The 20,804-nt window shown below is 58.6% G+C and overlaps 2 protein-coding genes across 2 annotated transcripts in view; one reads left to right on the top strand and one right to left on the bottom strand.

Moving 5' to 3' along the window:
- Positions 1-8,684, bottom strand: part of VOLCADRAFT_87584 (uncharacterized protein) — a gene marked incomplete at both ends in the record, with an annotated part of 10,493 nt that extends 1,809 nt beyond the window's left edge. The window contains 13 exons of the mRNA XM_002947271.1: positions 209-274; positions 912-1,036; positions 1,414-1,459; positions 1,815-1,928; positions 2,399-2,482; positions 2,928-3,090; positions 3,674-4,095; positions 4,864-6,243; positions 6,636-6,698; positions 6,848-6,937; positions 7,088-7,190; positions 8,338-8,481; positions 8,575-8,684. Coding sequence (XP_002947317.1) covers positions 209-274; positions 912-1,036; positions 1,414-1,459; positions 1,815-1,928; positions 2,399-2,482; positions 2,928-3,090; positions 3,674-4,095; positions 4,864-6,243; positions 6,636-6,698; positions 6,848-6,937; positions 7,088-7,190; positions 8,338-8,481; positions 8,575-8,684 — 2,910 coding nt within the window. The remainder of the gene's footprint in view (positions 1-208; positions 275-911; positions 1,037-1,413; positions 1,460-1,814; positions 1,929-2,398; positions 2,483-2,927; positions 3,091-3,673; positions 4,096-4,863; positions 6,244-6,635; positions 6,699-6,847; positions 6,938-7,087; positions 7,191-8,337; positions 8,482-8,574) is intronic.
- A 1,796-nt stretch (positions 8,685-10,480) lies between these two features.
- On the top strand, positions 10,481-20,047 carry VOLCADRAFT_87583 (uncharacterized protein; the record flags this gene model as incomplete). Its single annotated transcript, XM_002947410.1, has 11 exons — positions 10,481-10,621; positions 11,563-12,162; positions 12,513-12,542; positions 12,695-12,890; positions 13,760-14,163; positions 14,657-14,734; positions 15,090-15,338; positions 15,979-16,320; positions 17,003-18,286; positions 19,065-19,247; positions 19,553-20,047. 11 exons carry the CDS (start codon positions 10,481-10,483, stop codon positions 20,045-20,047), a joined length of 4,002 nt encoding a protein of 1,333 aa, XP_002947456.1.
- Positions 20,048-20,804: the final 757 nt, after the last annotated feature.

The following is a 20,804-nucleotide window of genomic DNA, read 5'->3' as shown; positions in this document are numbered from 1 at the left end:
TGGTCTTCCTCATAAAACCCTCCCCCCGGAGCCCTCTTCCCTTAACCCACCAACCCACCAACCAGCCAACTCTCCTCGTCCCTCCGTTCCCCCTTCCATCCTCACCGTCCTACCTCCATACGCTGTCCCCCTTCGCCTCCAGCCCCCAGCACACACAAACACACTCATGCACACGCACACGCGCACGCAACGCACACGTACCACACACCTGGATCAGCTGCCACTGAGCATCGGGGATTCGGGGGTGACGGGGGGGACGAAACCCCTCGCATGTCTGGAGCAGGCGGCGGGGTTTAAGGGCAGTTAAGGGGAAGTTAGGGGGCAATTCACCAAGGACATATTGGCTTCATGTCTTTACTTCGAACCCCGAGTCGAACGGCTTCATGATTAGCTCTGTACGGAAACCTAAAAGTCCAAACTTCTCCAAACTTTCCCAACTCTCCTCTCCCGGGGCCCCCATCCCTTCCCCCTCCCGAATCCACACATACACATACAGATACAGATACATGTACACACACTGCTACTGTTGGGCTTGGGAGGAGTTGCAGACTAAGGGGGTGGTGGTGTAGAGCAGACTGGGTGTTTAACGCTGTGTGGGTTGCGTATGCGTATGTTTGGTGCTGCTTTGAGGCGGCATTTCTAGCCCCGTCGGTGAACTGGTCGGTAGCTGCTGGCCTAGTCCGTGCCTGCCCCCCGTCACGTGCGCTAACGATAGGTGGCTAGCGCGAGTTTCTTGAACCCCGCCCGCCCCCCGCAACGGAGATTGGGGTCCTGAGAGACCGAGCTTCACATTAGGGCCTCGTGCCTTAGTAGGGAGGGGTTTAGGGTATGTACAGGGTCTCCGGTTTTCCTCTGTTGTAGTGGACCCTCACACACATACATGCATACCTACATAACACATACATACACACCTTTTTCGCATATTGTTGCGGATCCTTAACACCGATCTCCTGTCCCGCCTTCGTACCGCCAATGTACCGCACCAACAGCAGCTCCCGGGAAAGCAGCTCGTACATCATCACGCCAAACGAGTGAACTGCAAAGGACCGTTGGAACCGGTTGTTGTTGTTAGTTGGGATTCGTTGGAATTGGTTGGAGCCAGTTCTTGGTTTTAGAATGCTGCATCAATCTGTCTGTCTGTCTGTGCGCATCCCTGAGTATCTCCCCCTCATCAAACAGCAGCTTCCCCCCGTTGGGAGCTCAGACTTGTTGCAGCTCATTTGGACCGAAGGCTAAATCGTGGTCCCGACAAAACACACACACGCGTCCAGTGGCGGCATTGGTGGCCGCGTTCCTCCTTTCCAGTTTAAATTGTCCCCACGATAACCACGACAACCCTCCCCTGTTTCCCCCTCCCCCATCCAATCCAATCTCTAACACCCCCCCATCTCTCCTTCCCCCTTCCCTACGCACCGTCAACCTTCTCATTGTACGGCTCTCCCTTGAAGACCTCGGGCGCCTGAGTGGCGCAGTGACATACGGACAAACAGACAGACATATATACACACATCCGTTGGAGGGGAAAGCGAAGGGCCCCCCCCCACAAGAAATGTTTCAAGGTTGCAATTCGTCACAGGATATCCCCATCAGTTCAGATCCCGCCGTACGACGACCATCCAGCCTCAACGTTTCCCTCCAAGCACGAAGCGTTACGCCGAACAACGGATATACATACAAAAAAGCAAATTAACCCCCATTACCCCCCCGCTCCCGCGCCCGCCCCCCGCAGGACCAGCAAGCAATCTAACCTATCCCTTCGACAGTCCAGATCCCAACCCACACTTCCCCAGCCCCCCAGCCCCACCCCCTCCCACCATGTACATGCAGCTCCCCGCCTGCCCCGTGAGGCCGTACACCCATTGGAACTGACTTCCACGACGGAACTTAGGGAGGGTGGCGACCTTGAGGGAGCGGAGCAACGACTCCACCTGCAATGGTGGCAGTTAGTTGGTTTAGTGGTTGGTATTGGCAGTTGTGGACGTGGTTGGGGGCAGATTTAACACGTTCCACTTAGGTCCGCTGGCTGGTCAGGAAGTGGGATTCGGCATGATGCGTCCAATCATGGCTCCCCTCGCTCCCTCCTCATTCCCTTCCGCCCTTCCAACGCTAAGAGCTTCAAGACATGACGGTGGTGATGATGACGTGATCAGCCCTCTTTCCCATGCGGCCCTTCCCCACCTCCCTCTCCTCCACCTCCCTCTCCTCCACCTCCCTCTCCTCCACCTCCCTCTCCTCCACCTCCCTCTCCTCCACCTCCCTCTCCTCCACCTCCCTCTCCTCCACCTCCCTCTCCTCCACCTCCCTCTCCTCCACCTCCCTCTCCTCCACCTCCCTCTCCTCCACCTCCCTCTCCTCCACCTCCCTCTCCTCCACCCCCCCCTCCCTCCCCCCTCCTCACCCGCCTCATGGCGCGAGTCAGGCTTTCCGAGCGACCCAGCTCCCGCAGTGCGGGTCGGACAAGAGAAGATATGCCAAAGGAAGTCTGGCGGGGGTGGGGGTGTAAACGGGGGCCCAGGAGTTGGGGGGCGTGAGTTAGAGGTGTGTGTGTGTGTGTGCATAAGGGTGTATGAGCGTGTGAGCGACTGTGATAGGGACGAGCGCAAGGAAGATGGTACAGGTCAACACAGACAGGACGAGTAAGCTGTGTGCCGGTGTGTGTGTGTGTTACGATAATCTGAGCCGCGGGGCAGAGGACATGCCCTCGAGGGTACAGAGTGGCCACAAGCGGAGGGCTCCACTGAAGCAGTAAATGTCAACAGCCGTTGGGGTAAGGGGGAGAGGAGGAGGGCGTGTGCGCGGGCTGGGGGGTTGGGGGTTGGAAGAGAGGAGGGAGGGGATGCGACAACCCCCCAGCCCCAGCCATCAAAGACTCCCGTCCGCGCAACCCCCCTCCTCCCGACCTAACAGCCCGCTCCGCTCCAACTCACCCTGTCCCGGGAAAGCCGGCTGCTAATGGCGCCTGTGCCTGTAGCTGTAGTTGCGGCAGTGGCCGTAGCTGTGGGCGAGGCCGTCGGTGTCTCCCCCCGGAGCAGCTTTGTGTGTGTTTGGTCGGCAGCTGCGTCCCCTATCGCGACGGCGGGGGCAGCGGTGCTGGGCAGGCGGGTGGGCGGGAGTGGAGCCGGTGCGGGCGGGGGGGGTGGCGCAGCTGCTACGCCGACAAAATTAGCTGTGGTCTGCTGTTGCTGCTGCTGCTCCTGTTGTTGTTGTTGTTGTTGTTGTTGTTGTTGTTGTTGTTTGGGATGGGGTTGCAGCTGCTGAGGCCCCTGGTAGGGTTCGGGTTCCATGTCGATACGGCAGGTGGGGGCTGGGAGGGAGGTAGTCGATTGCTGCGGGGAGTGTGGGGGGCCAGGAGGTGGGAGTGGGGGGTGGAGGGGGGGTAGTCGAGGGGAGGGAGAGGGGGAGGGAGGCCGGTACGAGGTCGACGGCGGCCCGGCTCGGGGCTATCCGGGGCTTGGGGAACACTTCTCGGGGACAGCCGTTGGGTTTAGGCGGCACGTGACATGTACGACTGTACGACACACCGTCACCCACCCACCGTAACCAAACACCACCACCCGCGTCCGTACATCTTCGTCCCATTCCCCCACCTCCCCACCCGCCCATCCCCATCCCCACCAGCAAAAGCAGGTGCGATTCAGAAGTACGAGCTCCACCACCGCCGCCGCCACCCAACCTGGGCGACAGTGCCCCCAACCCGGCTCCTGCCGCCGCCACCGCCCGCCGCCAGCTCTCCCGTACACTGCCCGCAGCAGCTGTCAGAAGAAGACGGCCCCCTCCACCACCACCACCGCCGCCACCACCACCACCAGCACCGCCGCCTTGGTTCTGGTTCTGGTGCTGATGTGTGTGTTGTTGGTGTTGATGGTCGAGTGGTTCCTGGGGTCCCCGTCGTTGTGGCGGCGGCGGTGGTGGTGGTGGAGGTGATGGTGGAGGTGCTGCTGACGGAGGTGGGCATGTTTTCTGTTGGCTTGGTCCCTGACCCGGGATGCTACCCGGGAGGCGGTGAGGATCGTGGGGGGCGGCTGCAGCGGCGGCGGTAGGGACGGGGGCGGAGGCGCTGGTGGGGAGAGGCTGGTGACCAGAGTCATCCGGTTCCTGCAGCGGTGGGGGGGGGGGGACGGGGTGTGTGTGTGGGGGGTGTTGGGGGGGGGCAGGGCACACGTTTTACCACACGACGGTGGGTGCTGAGGGCAGCAAACCAGCTCTGCTGGTGTTCTAGGTCCAGGGGGGCCCGGGGGAGTCAGCGGAGGCCCTTCAGGGTCTGGCGTGGCGTGGCGCCATCCGGGCGGCGGCAAGACTAGGCAGTCAAGCCACGGGGGTGTTGTGCCGACATACCCCCGTATCGCAGCACAAACACACACAGACACACACACACAGACACACAGACAGGCACACACACAGACACAGACAGACAGACACACAGACAAACACAGAGACAGACACACAGACACAGACAGACACACCACCACAAGCACCACCCAGTTGCCTTTCGCCATTACAACACCGTTTTTTCTACTGGCTATTGACATCACTCTCCTAGTCAACATCTACATCTACGTGAAATTTCCAGCAGCTACGAAGTTTTTACATTTTCACAACAGATTATTATCCAAACACACGTCGCTGGTGACTATTCAGAAAACATCGTGGATGTCCGCCGTCATCGCCATTTCGCTGTAGCGGCTGGTACTTAGTACGGCACACACATCGTCTACAAATACGCGCTGCGACGCTCCACCAGCAACCGGAGAGGCCTTTTCAGCAGCGGCCAGCTACGATATTCCCCCTCAGCGCGGCGTCAGATCACTTCAATACCCAGGCGACACGACACGACATCCAGCACACACAGAGCCGTACGCTTACCTGGATGGTGTACAGCATGTGGTGGTTGTGGTGGTTGCGACCCGGCGCCGGCCGGCTGACGGAAGATTGCAGCAAGCTTAGCGGCGCCGTCGTCCCCCCGGCCGTGTTCGTGGTTCCGGAGCTGGTCAACGTCACGGTGCCGTTGAGAGTCATGGCTCCGGAGCGGCAATCGCTGCCGTCTGTGGTTGTCGTATCCTCAGCGGACAGCGACCGCTCCGAAATCGGCGCCAGCGGCGGCGCGTGGTGAGGGCCGTGACCCAGGCTCTGACTGTACTGCAAGGAAAATGGCGACGGCGGTGCAACGGCGGTGGTGGCGCCGCCGCCGCCGTCTGCACGCGCTGACGGCCCCGTCGCTTCTTCCTGCTGACTGGCGGCTGCGGGACCTGCCGCCACAGCGGAGGCCGTGATGACGGGTGTACTTTGAGAAGTCGGCTGCTGCTGGTTTTGCTGTTGTTGCTGCTGCTGCTGTTGTAAGAAATCGCGAAATGGGCTGGGGCCGTCGGCATAGTGCCGGTCGCTACCTCCGCCACCTCCTGATCCTCCTCCTCCGCCGCCGCCGCCGCCAAAGCCCAGGCCCGCTTCCGTACCCGGTGGATGCGGCGGCCGTTGCGGCGGGCAGCCACCACTGCCACCTACGCCGCCAGCAGGCGTCGTGGCAGTGGCGATGGCGGCGGCAGCAGCCGCCGTCGTCACCGCCGCCGCCACCGCCGCCGCCTCTCCGTGCGCGGCCCAACTCCCTGCGTGTTCCCGTGTACCTGACAGCCGAGCTCGCACATTGTTGGCCAGAGCGGTCCGGTGCAGGTAAGTCGGTGACGGCGAGGTTGACGAGGAGGCGGCCACGTCGACGGCAGCTGCATGCGTGCCGCCGCCGCCGCCGCCGTCGCCGTTAGTGGCAGCGGCGGCGGCACCGGCTCCGTAGCTGCTGATGCTACGGCCCCGCGACGGCTTCCGTTGGTTACTTCCCAAACGCTTCGGCGGCCTGACGGGGGTGGTTGTGAAGCCCATGAACGGCATCCGTACTTCCTCCACTCTCTGGCCGCCGGCGGCGCCGCCGACTACACCAGCGAACAATACCTGTACGGCTTCATCTTCCCCCGCGCCTGCCGGCGCTGCGGCTGCGGCGGCGCCGGCGGTGCTATCACCTTCCGTCGGCGCCGCACGACGGCGGATGAGTACGGAACGGTTGGCGCATACCCGTACACCGAGTCCCAGGTCCGCCAGCTTGGCGTTGAGATTCTGACGAGGCCGGAAGCTGTCGCCGCCGCCGCTGCTACTGCCGAGGCGTTTCCGCGGTACTCCTGCCCTCAGCTGCTGGGGGGTGGGCTGCCAAAACCCCGGTATGCTGCTGGGCCTTGCGGGCTGTAGCAATATGTTTTCCGGCTGATAACACACCGCAAAAAGAGGGACGTGCCGGGCTTTAGGGTTTTAAGGGATTAATACAATAAAAGGACAGTGAACTGCAATGGCGAGTCGTCATTTCAATAGGCGAAAGGGGTGGGGGCTGAGGTGTGGGGAAACATCTCGGACTGTCTGCTGCATTTACTCATCCAACAAAACCCCCCTTCCTCTCCCCAACCTCCCCCCCCCGCCTGCCCCCCTGGAGTCGTCAATTCCTCAGACATAGCGGTGATACCTCCCAGCCCCGCCTACCCGTACCTCTCACACACACATGAACATATACCCATACCAAGCCCCCCTAGAAAATGTCGGGTTCTTCCCCCCCCACATAACGCCCCACTGGGCTCTCTCCACGCTCTCCCCGCTCCCCCCACCTTAATATCCCGGTGGATGATCGGCATATCCAAATTGTGAAACTGCTGAAGGGCCGAGGCCACCTGGGGCCGTACAGGAAGGGAGGGAGGGGTGTTGGATGGAGCTGGGAAAGGGGAAAGTGGGGGGCAATGCAACGCTCAATACAGCTCAAGATGGCCCACGGTGATTTAATTCCCATGCCCTCTGTTCTCACCCCCACTCGTATATGTACCTGGGCCAGCCAGCTCAGCGCCTCCCGTACCGAGTACTGGTCTTCTTTGTAAACCAGCTGAGCCAGCATGAGGTCCTTCAGCGTGCCCCCCTGAGGGGGGTGAGGTGGGGGGTTGTGAAGTGGGGGGGGAAGGGGTGGAGGACGGGGAAGAGGGGCGAAGAGAAAGAGGGTCGCACTCACAAGCAACCTCAATACACACACAGAAACACACACACAAACACATAGCACAACCAAACCAACCTCGCAAAACTCCAGCAGCATGCCGTACGTGTCGTACGTCAGGCCGAGCTCCGGGAAGTCCACCATGCGCATGCGGATCAGTCCCGCGCACCGAATGACCGCACTGCCACACACGGGTGTACGGGTGTACGTACGTATGTATGTATGCGTAAGCCGCACATGTGTGTGAGGCCGCCACGCAGGGAAAGAGATGTCGGGAAAGGGGAGAGCGAGAGGAGGAGAATAAAATTACAGAGCTGCGGTACGGCACGGTGCAGTACATCACGAGTGGCCAGATGTGCTCCCATAGAAAATTCGCATGGCAACAGATGACGGTGTTGGCGATGGTGAAGATGGTGGCCGCCATGCCAGTGGGGGTGGGGTGGGGTGGGAGTAAGCCGAACCACTGGCGAATGAAGCAGATACCAGAGATGGATGGATATAGTCCAGGAGATGGCAAATGCTGCATCAGGAGTATTTATTGACCAGTGATGACTCTGATTAGTAGTCTTGGCGGCGACGTGGCCAGCGAGGTTGTGAGACGCGTGGGAGGCGAATGGTGATGGTGGTGGTGGTGGTGGTTGCAAGGGTCATAACGGCGTCGGCGGCGATGCCCACTTCCCGGCCCCTTATCGCCCATGCCCTCCCGCCCTCTTTCCCTCCCTGGACTCGTGTTCCCCTTGCTCTTCCCGTCTCTCGCGGAAAAACTCTAACCGGTCTGATGACGGGAGGGAACGTCGTACACGCACAGGACGACGCGGGCAGACGGGCAGATAGACAGACGGACGGGTGCACGGTCCCGGCTGCTGCCCGTCCCGTCGAGATAGCGGGCTCCGTCTTCACCGGCCGAGCCGGACTGCTCATTTCGTCATGAATAATCTAGAGCCCACCCTTCTCCCCAGCATCCTGCCCTTTGCTCCTTCTAGAAAGCTCATTAGCTGTTGCTGTCCCGTATGATAATTTCCAAAGCTCGGTTGCGGAGGCGGTGGGAAGTTGTCCAATTCTCGTTGTGGGGAAAAGCCCATGATTGCACCGCCACTTCGGCGCTGGCTTTCCGGACGGCTTTCTATGGGACTCTTTTGGTGCCGTGGCTGGAGACAAAACATACGCCAAGGGGAGGTTTTGCATAGCACAAGAATAACGCAGTAGGTTCGGCGTAACGCCCATGGAAAGCAATCCGTTGTGCACGCAAAGGCGTGCCCGTTGGACAGCGATACGGTAATATTTACATTTAACGTTATGATAATATTCGCATATTTTGTAACTTATACCTGTGCTTCATAGAAAGCAGGGATACGCATTCTCGGATAAAGAGTCTGACAATCGGCGCAGGAGGAAGCGTTCCGCCTCGAGGCTGCAGCACCTTGCAGGCACATTGCTGACCGTCAAAAGCAGCCCTCCACACCGTTGCGAACCTGTAGACCAGCATGGAACAAGGCATGGCGACGGACGCTGCACAACTGCGTTGTCCCCCGCGAGGAGCTGTAAGGCTGGGACATTTCGCTCACCCGCCTTTCCCAACGATATTATCCAGCTCCAATAGTGAGCCTACGTCCTCATCTGGACAGGCCAGAAGATCCTCAATAGGGTGTTCCAAAGTCACATCGAAAATGCTCATTGTTAGGTTCGACGTCGTCCAAGCGAGGAAATCTTCAAGATGAAATGTTTCAATCGAGTGATAAACGCTCCAAACCAATGAAAGCAACCGCTTAAGTGATCCGAAAAGTCGTCTACTTTCGGAAGTACCAACACAGCTCAGGTTTGGTGGTTCATGAAAGGCATATTAAGGGAAAGTAGCATCCTTAGATGCCTAAAAATGACACATGCGCGTGCAAATTCTTTTTGGTCCGGCTGGCGGTTAATCCAGTACATGCCGTACGGAGCCTGTACAAAGAACAGCCCCACGCAAATAATGGAGTAGAATCAGTATTGAAAGCGAGCATGAAATATGTTAAAACTAGTATGCTGCTTTGCTGTAGACTAGAAATCCGCATTCGCATCCCGTCATGCCCAGCCCACCAGGCCTTTTTGTATCTAATGACAGACATCGGCACCTGGACGCATAATTTTCTGCATAATTGCATTGAATCAAATTTTAACTATGCCATCCGGACAATCAGTTAATAGCGAGGTTCGAGCACAAATAGCAGCTGTGCAGTGGAAGCACGGGTGGCACGGGGACGTTGCGCGCAACCTCTGCACCCATCCCCGTCAAGACCAGAGGGAGAAAATCACCCAAGGATAATTTATGATTGATAGTTGGTAAAAGGCGTCCAACGTTCTTGGTGTAATGGAGCTACGATCATTGGTACTTTCAGATGGCCCGAGAGAGTAGATTCGTTTACAAACGATTATAGTTTCATATCTAAAATGATGCCATCTCAATAACACACTCATTTCCGCCTCATGAAGGCAGCCTTGGGCGCTCCATACTATGCCAGGCGATTCCAGCATCCGCGGGGTGCCGTACATTGTCGAAACTGTCGGTTTTATGGCTGGCTCGCTGAATGTTTTCAAGGGAAGGAATGCTCTGGGTCCAGGGCTCGCCCCCCTGAGGTTGACAAAACGTAGGCAGAGTTGTTTCTGGAAAATTGGTTAGCATTTTCGTTATGATGCTGCAGACGCAACTGCAGTTGGGTGCCCATAAAAAGGATATCTGGATGGGGTTCAGAAATGGATAAATGGATACGGGATGGCGTCCATAAAAATGATACCTGGATGGCCAAAAGGGCAGATCACCAGAACGCCAGGGCATTCGAGTTTCCTTTGTTCCGAACTTTTCACTGCTGTGGTGCCCCAATCGTGTCCCAATCGTGCAATTAATCCATGCTGTTTGACCTTTTACATAAAACTGACATGATGACGCTTTTACCCAATGAGCTGCCATTTGAGATAATGGGGCACTTGAAACATGGGGCCCTTGGAATATGGACCCAAAAACTGCTGTAGTTTGAGAAATGCCGGCGAGTCCTGGGCACAGCAGCGCAGTCGCTCTCACATTGGAATCCATAGTAAATATGGACATATGCATACTACGTTTAAATCATACCTAGGGTACGCACTGGATGGGTGAATGGATGGTTACAAACTCCACTAGCTTGTACGGTCCAGACGAACCCAAAAGCTCGTGAATCGCTGGTACATGCTTGTACGAGCATTAAGGTTCGTTGTGGATCCATTAACGGCCAATACAAATGAATGTGTATCATTTTGCTTAGTCCGAATGTATACTGTCTTTCGCTTCCAGCACAATTCCCGATTGTTTAAGGACATAATGGATATGACGTCGATACAAATGCCGAATGACATGTTTGCGTTCAGTGAAGGACTCTAAATATAAATCAGTTCCGCGATTGGATGCCTAAACGATTGTTCATATCCCTTTTGGCAAGCCACCGACCAAAGCATGGCAATATGTGGCAGGCGCTCTTTACTAAGGAGTCTATGCGTTGCAAGGAAAGGCTTTACATGCTTATGCCAAGCGGGGCAATTCGCCATGGCATCTGCAGCGGCTCATCGGCAAGTTGCGCATCCGCATCTTTAAAGGAACTGCCGGTCGGCACCTCGAGCCTTTGGTGCCTGCTACTCTTAGGTAAAACAGCAAAAGCATAACGTTCGTCACGTTCTATAGGGCAGCTCAGGGGCCATGCAGGCTGTCCCGGGGCAGGGCCTGCGGCTATGATGACCCAGCGGTTTCGGGGCAAACAGGCCGATAGGCAGGCAGCGACTTCTGGCCGGGTTACGACAAGAGGTGGCTTATCTCAGACCTGCTGAAAATAAGGCCGCGAAGATGTCTTCAATGCGCGAGGGCTTTTGCTGCTAGCTGTACCTGAGATGATGCGTACTGCTCAGCGCTGTGTCGTGAAGGGGGCGAGGTGCTTTAGGGGGGAAGAGGGAGAAACGTGGCAGGTGCCCCCCCCCAGCTATATCTCCCCTCCCTGATCCTTTCCTCCCCTTTTTCCTCAACTCCGCGGGCTGGGCGAGTGAGTTACGCTTTACACTGGCAAGCGCTCTCTACGAATACACACACATACATACAGACACACACGCGCACGGATGTACGTACATTCAAACGTACGTACACCCCTACACATGCTCGCATCATGGCCCTACATCCAACACGGATCCGTCGTAACCCTAAACGTCATCACCAATCATCGCCACATGAAAACCGTAACCTTAAAACCCCTGACTCGTGTTAAAACCTGTAACCGCCGCCATCCGCAGGGCGCCCAGGCTGGTGTCCACTACACCGCAACGTCGGGAGCAGCAGCAGTTGCGGCAGCGATGGCGGTGACTGCGGCGGCGGCGGAAGTGCTAGCAACAGCAGTGGAAGTCACGGCTGCTGCGGGGCGCCAAACACCACCAGCAGCAGCAGCAGTAGCAGCGGCAGTAGCAGTAGCGGCATGAGCTCCCGGGGCCTCCGCTTCCCTCCACTTGGCGGCCCCCTTCACGGCGGCCCCATCCGGCACGTGCCACTGCCCACCGTCCGACAGACCAACACGTTCCCTAACGACACCACGACCTTGATGCCGTTCACAAACCCCAACGACGACAACAACATCATCATCAATAACATCATTGTCAGCAACAACATGATGATGGCCCCCACAAAATTCCAGAGCGGGATATCCGACATGCTGCTATCCGGCCGCCGAGCCGGTGCCGTACTCTTGCCGCTGCAGCCTGCTCCGCTGCCGCGGTTCCTCGCGTCCGCGGCCCGCCGCCCTCCTCGGCCTCCTAGCCCTAGCCCTCGGGACAGTCCTCGGGACAAACAAAAAAAACAGGGTCGTTATGTGCGACCCCCGGCGCATGCCCTGCGACCCATGGGTCATAGCCATCTTGCTAATGACATTGCTGTTTCTGTTCGTGGCCAGCGATACAGGGCCGTCCAGGGAGCCCCCTCCAACTACAACAATATAATCAATGATGGTTTGGGTGATGGTGGCGGTGGTGGTGGTCGTGGTGGTGGTGGTGGCCGTGGCGGTGGTCGTGGTGTTTACGGCCGCAACCAGCAGCAGGATTTTGTACCCAGCAGGGACACGCAGCGCGCCGCCATTCTGGCGGCCGGGAACCGATATCAGGACATCCTCAAGGTGCGTACATACATACATACTTACATACGTATGTACAACACATGTATGTATATATGTATATCCTCGTATTGGTGATGTACATGCACCTGGATGTCCGTACATGGATACATGAATGAGAGTCGCATCTTGTTTGTTGGTTGGTCGGGCCGATTGTACGACGACACAAAGTGTGATATTCATGGATGGCGTGTCAGGATGGTGGGTGACGAGATTTCGTCGGTGGTTGCGCCCGGTGTGGGTGCACGTCACCCAGCCTAGGCAGCCATTCCTCCCTGTGGGAAATGCCGCCCTGTGGGCGGTGGGCGAGAATATGGTCCTATCTGTTGCGTTCTGGCTTTAATACTGGTCAGGTCTGTGTCGTGTCCGTGTCATCCAATCAGGTGAGAAATATGGATCTGGATCCGCCGTACCTCCTCGTAGCTCCCACCATGTGCACGTGTGAAAGTATGTGAGTGTGCGTGTGTTTGTAGCTGGCTTGAACCGCCGTGCATTGCCTTTACAGCACATTGTACGGTACTGCATTGCCGTACAGGTGGTTCATGATGTAGACAACAGGCGCAGCAGCAGCACTAGCAGTAGCAGCGGCGGGGAGGGCGGGGAAGGTCTGACGCCTGCCAACGTGGCTGTGGCAATACACCGACTGGGCAGCTGCGGGGTGCAGGCGGGGAGCCAGGAGTCGGTGGCGCTGCTTAGTGACCCACGGTTCATTAGGCTGGAGGAGCTGGCAGGTTGGTGACTGAGGGCTGGGCGAGGGGGAGGGGACTCTTCATCCTCACATTGAGTTACGGGTTTTAGGGTTTTAGATTTTGGCAAACCCCGGCTCCCGCCTCCCCTTGTTTTCCCCTGTCCCGGGCCCCCCGGGTCTCCCTCCTTCTGGATAGAGCGTTACGTGTCGTCCTTCTCCGGCCACCAAGTCGCCCGGGTGATGTGGGCACTTGCCAAGTTAGGCTACAAGCCCCCGGCGCTGCGGCAGGAGCAGCACCTCACCAACTACCAGCAGGCATCAGGCAGCGGCAGGAGCATTAACATCAGCAGTAGCAGCAGCAGCAGTAGCAGTAGCAGTAGCGGGAGCAGTAGTGGACGCGGATGGGGACCGTTGCATGGGTTGTGTATGCGAGCAAAGGCGACAGTGGCCACGGAGTTCGAAGCCCAGCACGTGGGGCTGATGCTGTGGGCTCTCGGAACGCTGGGTGAGAGAGGGGGGGCCGGAGAGGGGGGGCCGGAGAGGGGTTTGTACGGCGGGTATGTGTGTGTGTGCGCGGATTTATGTTGGTGCGGTGCGGGTTCCGGCCTGGCTTGGTGGCTTGGTGGGTGGGGGGGGTGGGTGGGTGGGGGGGGAAATCCTAAAACCCGACTCCTTCGCTCCTTCCCCCCTCCTGCCAACCTCTCCTAGTCCCCGAACCCTAGGGATACCGACAACACCCAGAGCAGCCTACCGATACATTCCTGGTAACGCCACTTGGCCTTTCTGTGTGTGATGTGGCTCTCGTAGGATCAGGCTACCTCTAATTGATTGTTTGTATGTCTGTCTATCGGTCTGTCTATTTGTCTGTCTACCTGTCTGTCTATCTGTCTGTTCATTCGTACACCTCCGCAGGCCACACTCCCGGGCAGCCCCTCCTCCGTGCGCTCACCGCTCGGCTGCTGGTGGCGCTGAAGGAAGAGTACGGCGGAGGCGGAGGCGGCGGAGGCGCCGAGAAGTTGGGAGGTCACAACATGAAGACGGCGCCGCCGCCGCCGCCGCCGGCCCCCCGGGTTGCCCCGGCAATAACAAAAGCGGGGGCCCGGTGGGTAGGGGCACCTCACCTGATGGAGGCCGAGCAGGGCCCCAGCGAGCAGTACGGACAGTACGAGCAGCAATTGCCTTCCCCCCTTCCCGGTCCCCAAGCGGTGTCCATGTCCCTGATGGGTTTGGCCAAGTTGGGTTGGACCCCAGGGTGGGAGTGGCTGGAGGAGCTGACTAAGAACCATATGCCGCTGGTACGGCAGTTCAGTGCGCAGGTGGGCGAATGAGGGCGTTTGTGTGTATGTGCGCGGGGGGAGGGGGACACCAGCCCGAGGGGTATGTGGGGGGTGGGGGAGAACTCAATTGTACATGCATACATACATGGATACATACATGGATACATACATGGATACATACATGGATACATGCATGGTTACAGACAGATACACGTACACACGCACAATGCACACCGCGCAGATACCCCGGACGACGAGGGGCTCAGGGGCATTTAGTGGTTGCTTCGCTTCGCCGGAATGATGTCTTGGTACCTCTGCTGACTGCTGACACGCACCTACCTGCCCACCCAATCATCCCTCCCAATCATCGATCTCAGTTCATTGAGTGCTTTCATTTTCCCCTTCCCCTCCCTCCCTCACACCCCTTCACTCGTTCGTGGTTCGTCTTTCCCCCCTCACACCCCGCTCACCCCCCCTCACACCCCGCTCACCCCCCCTCACACCCCGCTCACCCCCCCTCACACTCCCTCAGGAGGTTTGCAGCTGCCTCTGGTCGCTGTCGAGACTGGGCCACCGCCACCCCCAGCTGCAAGGCGCCCTGTACGCCCAGGTGGGTCGGGGGGAGGTGATGTGCCAAGGAATACCTTTTGAAGGAATACCTTCAAAAGAAGGAGCTTCGAGGACTGACAGACTGACAAACTGGCAGAGGGACATCACTCGAATGGCCCTCACTGCCCCTCTTCCCCGCCCCCAGCCCTGCCTCCGAGCTCCTCACCCCTCACCCCTCAACCCCCCCCGCCCCCAACACCCAATGGGCCATTGGGTTGTCGGCGGTTGTTTCCGTCACACCCGTACCCGTATATATCCCTTCTAATCCCCATACACACAGAGACGTACATACATACGTACACCTGCACATGTTCACATCCCCCTCCCTCCCCCCCTTCCCCCCCCACCCGCACCAGGCCCTGTCGCGTGTATCAGACCTCACCCCCCCGCACATCTCCACACTGCTGCTGGCGGCTACTCGGCTCCAGGGGAACCGAGCCGCCACTCGGCCCGATAAGGGCTATATCAGCAGTAGCAGCAGTAGCAGTAGCAATCAGAAGAAGAAGAAAAAGAAGAAACAGATAAAATTGGATCCAGACCAGGAGGGCCTTATTCCGGAGGAGCTACTGGAGCAGTGTTGCGAAATGTCGTCCAAGAATCTCAGGGTAGGTGGTGGTTGGGGGTGTAGATGGATGGGCGTGTGTTGTGGCAGGTGAATTATGGCGGGATGTCGTACGGTCGGGGGGAGTTGGCCCCAGATGTGGGACAACCCCTCTCCTCCCCTCCCCTCCCCTCCCCTCTGGGCGAGGCATGGCGGCTTCAGCGTGGGGATCCCCGTCAGCACCGTCACCACCTGACCTGACCTGACCTGACCGGGGAAGGGGGGCCCTCGTTGTCGATATGCACCCACACGCAACCTCTCCTTCTTCCCCATACTTCTCCCCGGTGTGGGGCCAGCTGAGTCTCTGCTGCTTCTCACATCATAGAATAGTAAGGGGTGCTGGCCACCCCTTGATGCGCCCTCACTCCCACTCCCATTCTCACTCCCACTCCCACTCCCACTCCCACTCCCACTCCCACTCCCACTCCCACTCCCACTCCGCACTCCCACTCCCACTCCCACTCCCACTCCCACTCCCACTCCCACTCCCACTCCCACTCCCACTCCCACTCCCACTCCCACTCCCACTCCCACTCTTCGGGAAGTAAAGGTGGTCGAATCACCTCAATAAATGTTTAGTCGATTCCGAGGGCTCTCTCTCCGCGACTCCCCCCCCCCTTTTCTCCCCCCCCGTTCACAATCAGCTGATGGCCCCCAGGGACCTGTCCAACATGATGTGGGCACTTGCCAAATTAGGCTACCCTCACCAGAAGCTCTTATGGAGTGCGGCGCACGAGGCGGGCTTGCAGCTGGAGGCGGAGGTGCAGGCGGCCGCGGAGGAGCTCAGCAGCCGCAGTACCAGCCGGACGGGGCGGAAGGGGGGAGGTGGCGGGTCTACTGCCGCTGCTGCTGCTGCTGCTGGCGGCAGTAGCGGCAGTAGCGGTGACTTGCGTTCTTCCTCCAGTTGGTCCGGTACGGATATCGCCAGGTTGAGTTGGGCGTACGTGAAGATGGAGTTTGTCCCTCGGGAGCCGTACTTGGAGCAGGTACGGGTAGTTGTTGCGGTTGGCGGTTGGGAGCTTGGGGGAAGACAGGGCCCAGGTTGAAGCCGCGGACATGCGATCCGTCCATCACAGACTTCACCATCATTATCACGATGCGCTTCTCACCCTGCCCGACCCCAACCCACCACATTCTACTAAGTACTCTGGAGCACCGGAAGGGGAGTCTGAAGGTCAATCAGCACCGTGGGAGTATTCATCTGGTACTGGTCGTCTAGTCGTTACTCCCCCCCCTTTCCCCGCCCCCGAGCACGGGGGACTTTCCTAGGGACCGTGTTGGCAATAAAGAGGAGGGGCTCGCCCAGGGGGGGGGCTTGGGGTGTACAGTCCCACCTAAACTAACGAAAGTTGTGAGGCAGACAGCCCTCGGACCGTAGGGCATTACGGAGAGCTCTGCGCCACCTGCACCACCTGCATCTGAGCATGATAGGCTGTTTACGCGGTTTCGTCGTTGATTTGGACTCGGTCCATTGGCAGTTTGCGGCTTTGTCGTCGGTTGGCAGCTGTTGGTTTACCTTCACTTGACTTTGCATAGCATATATTTTGGGGCCGCCCCCCTGCACTCAGTCCTCGGATGTTTGTTGTGGTGATGATGTTTATGGTGATGATGGTGTTGGTGATAATTCCCTCTCCTGCCCACCATCGCCCCCCTTTCCAATGCTCGCAGATCTGTCTCCACATGTCTAACCGTCAACTGTTGTACGGATACTCCTGGACAGACCTCGCTCAGTCCGTGTGGTCGCTGACGTCCGCGGGGTACTGCGTCCCGGCTGTGTTGGCGGTGGTGGAGCGGGAGGTGGTGGCGCGCATGGCGGCGGCGGGGAAGGCGGCAGCGGAGGCGACGGAGTTGTCGCAGGGGCAGCGCCAGCGGCAGCTGCCGCCGCTGCCGCAACCGGGGGAGGCCGCTCAGCTGTTGTGGTCGTACGGCAAAGTACAACACCCCGCACCTGCGCTGTTCGCTGCGCTACTGCCTTTCCTGTCACATCGCCTCGCGGATACCAGTTTGCCTGACGTCTGCATTTCGCTATGGGCGGCGGCAAGGATGTACGGCACCGATGGCGGCAGCGGTCAACGCAGCGGCGACGTCGGAAGCAGTAGCGGCGTGTACGACAAGGAGTTTATGAGCGCTGTCGCCTATCACTTCCTTCGCTCAGACAATCGCGTAGCGAAGCAGATGCAGGCGCATGATGTGGCTACTGTTGCATGGGCGTACGGCAGGGTACGACATGAGGCACGGCCGCTGTATGACACACTAGTAGAGCGCGCGTTGTTGCATGGCGAGACGCTGCCGACACGGGAGATGGCCTGTATCGTGGCCGTCACCGGTATGTTTGGCTGGCACTACCCGAAACTGGTGAAGGCTGCAGAACAGCGAGTCGAGGTCCTTTGCAGACAAAGGGGCCTTATTCCGCCGCCACCGCCGCCGCCGCCGCCAAAGGGTGGAAAGAAGAAAGCCGTTAAGAAAGGGCATGCCCAGAAGCAGCCCCGGCCCTCCGCAACCGCCCCAACTACCTCAACCGCCACGTCCTCTTCTTCCTCACCTCTTGCGGGGACGCACTTCAAGGTTTCGGAGCGAGACCTTTGTCAGCTGGCGTGGGGGTTGAGTCTGGTGGGTCGATGTACCCCCGAGCTGTGGAGCCGTACGATGCTGCTGTTGAGCGACGTCGTACGGCGGCGGATAGGGATGGAGACTGCGCATGAGCGGCAGCAGGCAGCGCAGCAGGGTGGCGAGGGCGGCGGCGGCGCTGTCGCTGACCGGAACACTAGCAGCGGCACTAGTAGCCGCAATTCCAAGCGCGGCCTGGCTGGTGCTGGTGCTGGTGCAGGTGCTGGTGCTGGTGCTGGTGCAGGGGCTTCTTCCGCGGCTGTAGGTGGCGTTGGCAGCGGTGTGGTGGCGAATTTGCTGTTCGAGGACGGCGCTTCCGGAGAGGAGCTCGTGCAGCTGTACCAGGTGAGTGCGTGCGTGCGACGTGAGTTTGGGGGGTGGTGGTGTAAATGTGAAGGTGATGGAAATGGGAATGGGGATTTCCTGGGTGGGTGCCGGTGTTGGTATTTTTTATCATCATTTAGGGGTCTTATGTTACATGAGCGGGGCTAACCCTACCCTCCCTCAGCATCACTTGGACAAACCCCCCTCCCCCCCTTTCCCTGAGCTCCCTCCCTCCGCCCCTCCCCCTTTCCCTCCCTCCCCCTCCTTACGTCTGGTACACTCCTGCCCTGGCAGCAGCTTCACTTGTTCGTGGTTCGTCTTTCCCTCCCCGCCTCTCCCCCCTTTTACCTCCCTCCCTTCCCTCCCCTCCCTCCTTGCATCACGTAGAACCCTCCCCTCCCTTTTGCAAGTATGATGTGTGGAACAGGGGGGCATACCTTCACCCGTGGCAGCTACCCTGCGAAACCCTGCCTTCCCCGGTATTTCGGGGCACCCTCATTTAGTCACCCTAGTCAAAGTCTCAGTGCATCGCGCACGTTCCGCACCCACCTCCAGCATCCAACGGAATCTCCCGGCGGCAGACTCCATCGACTAGGGGTACTTTACCCTCCACCATCGGAAGAATCTTCGACCTTGACAGGTCTCGATCCCGGGATCTCCCGGGGCCAATGGTCCGTGAATTACCAGTAGTGCCTAATCTAATGTAACACGTATGTAAACCTTTCGACGTGAGATGTGCCTATCACCTTCCCTAACCACCTACCTAACCACCTCCCTAACCACCCCCGGCTGTTCCCAGGCCTCCCTCAACATCCAGCTGGACCACCCCGGCGTCTCCCTGGAGCCCGCACCCGCCGGAATGCTGACGCGCGGGGCCAAGCTGTGGCGGTTTCGGAGCGGAGCGGGTAGGGCCGCAGCGGGCTCCCTGGAGCGGGAGGTGCTCGCGACGCTGCGGAGAATGGGTCTCTCCCCGGTGGTGGAGGTGAGGGCGCCTTGTGGGTTCTGGAATCAGTCTAACTGCTCACAGGCACGTCTTGTTCGCGACCTCGTCTGCAACTAATACTTAGTTTTCAATTCCGGACTGATCTTCCTGACTAAACTTTCATATCGTGTCCTGCTGCTGATGGCCTAATTAGTTGGGGTGTCTGTGATTAGGGATTAGGCTCTGACGGGTTCGTATGCTATCTGGCGCCTGATCAAACTTCACCACTGCGTGCTGTACGGCAAGACTTCATAGCCCATGCTCGTCCTGCCGTACCATCATGCTGTCGTACTGCCGCCACGCAGGTTCCGGCGGAGGCAGACGGCCTATCGTTCATTGGTGTAACGCAGGAGGTACGATCGCCAACGGCACCTGCGGCGGCGGCAGCAGCTACTGCCGCCACTGGCGCCGCCACGGTTCTCGATGCCGGCAACCTGCCTCCCGTACTCCGCAAGCAGATTCGTGTGGCTGTGGAGGTGGATGGTCCCGAGCGCTTTACCGCGAATACTTGGAAACCGCTGGGTACTACCTTGTACCGCCGCCGCTGGTTGACGGCGCACGGCTGGACGGTCGTGAGTGTGCCGTACCGGGAGTGGCAGTTGGCTATGAGGGATGAGGCGAAGGAAGCGCTGTTGGCAAAATGCCTGAGAGAGGCGGAGGTGCAGCGGGGGAGGGAGGCGGAGCTGCTGATGAAGGCAAAAATGCCGAGCGACACAACCGGACGAGGAGGAGAGAAGCAGCAGGAGAAAAAGCTAAAAAAGCCTGGAAAGAAGCCGAAGAATCCAAAACGCAAAAACTAAAACGCAGCCTGGAAACCGCGGGCGCTGTTTTAGTGGTTAGCAGGTAGAGTGTTGGGGTCCTGTGGAACTGAGATGGGACCATTAGGAGTGCGTGTTACATGGTTGGGAGTGCGTGACCCCATACCTGTAAAACTACCCATAGGAGCCGAAGGCCCAAGGGCAATACCTTAACGCCTAAAAGCCACGGAGAAAGGAAAACACCGCACATCAGCCCAGACTAGCGTCCAAAGGGGGTAATCGAGTTGTGGTGAGCCCACATATGCTCCAACATCCTCGCTGGACGTGCTGGCTCCCATTTCATGGCCTCCAACATGCTCTGTTGATGGTCGAATCCCTCTTGCGCACGCTGGGCATTCCAATAACACGTGTTTTTCATCCTCGACTTGGCTATTGGTGCCACAACAACGGCAAAACCGCTGGCCAATGGGGACATGGTACTTGCCCCTTCGTGCTCTGTTTGCTTCCAAAGCCCAGCAACATAAACGAAACTGCATTAGCTTACAATGTGCTAAACGAGGAATGAGAACCTTAGCATGTGTTGGCCACTTAACGGCTGCGGCTCCCGAAAAGGGCAGCCCCATCCAGTGCTTATACTTCGCCATTTGCACTCCCGGTTGCTTCCCATCTGATGGGTACTCCTCTGACAAGACAGTCAGACGCGCATGGTTTCAGCGTTCATCAAACGCTCCCTTAGTGCCGTGCATGTAACGGGGCGCCACACCACCACCCTCATGTGGACCACGCAAGAGTGCCTAAT

Source organism: Volvox carteri, assembly GCF_000143455.1.
Source record: "Volvox carteri f. nagariensis unplaced genomic scaffold VOLCAscaffold_6, whole genome shotgun sequence".
In the NCBI taxonomy this organism is placed as follows: Eukaryota; Viridiplantae; Chlorophyta; class Chlorophyceae; order Chlamydomonadales; family Volvocaceae; genus Volvox; species Volvox carteri.
Note: the sequence above shows the minus strand (reverse complement) of the source record. Positions and strands in the feature narration are given on the sequence as shown.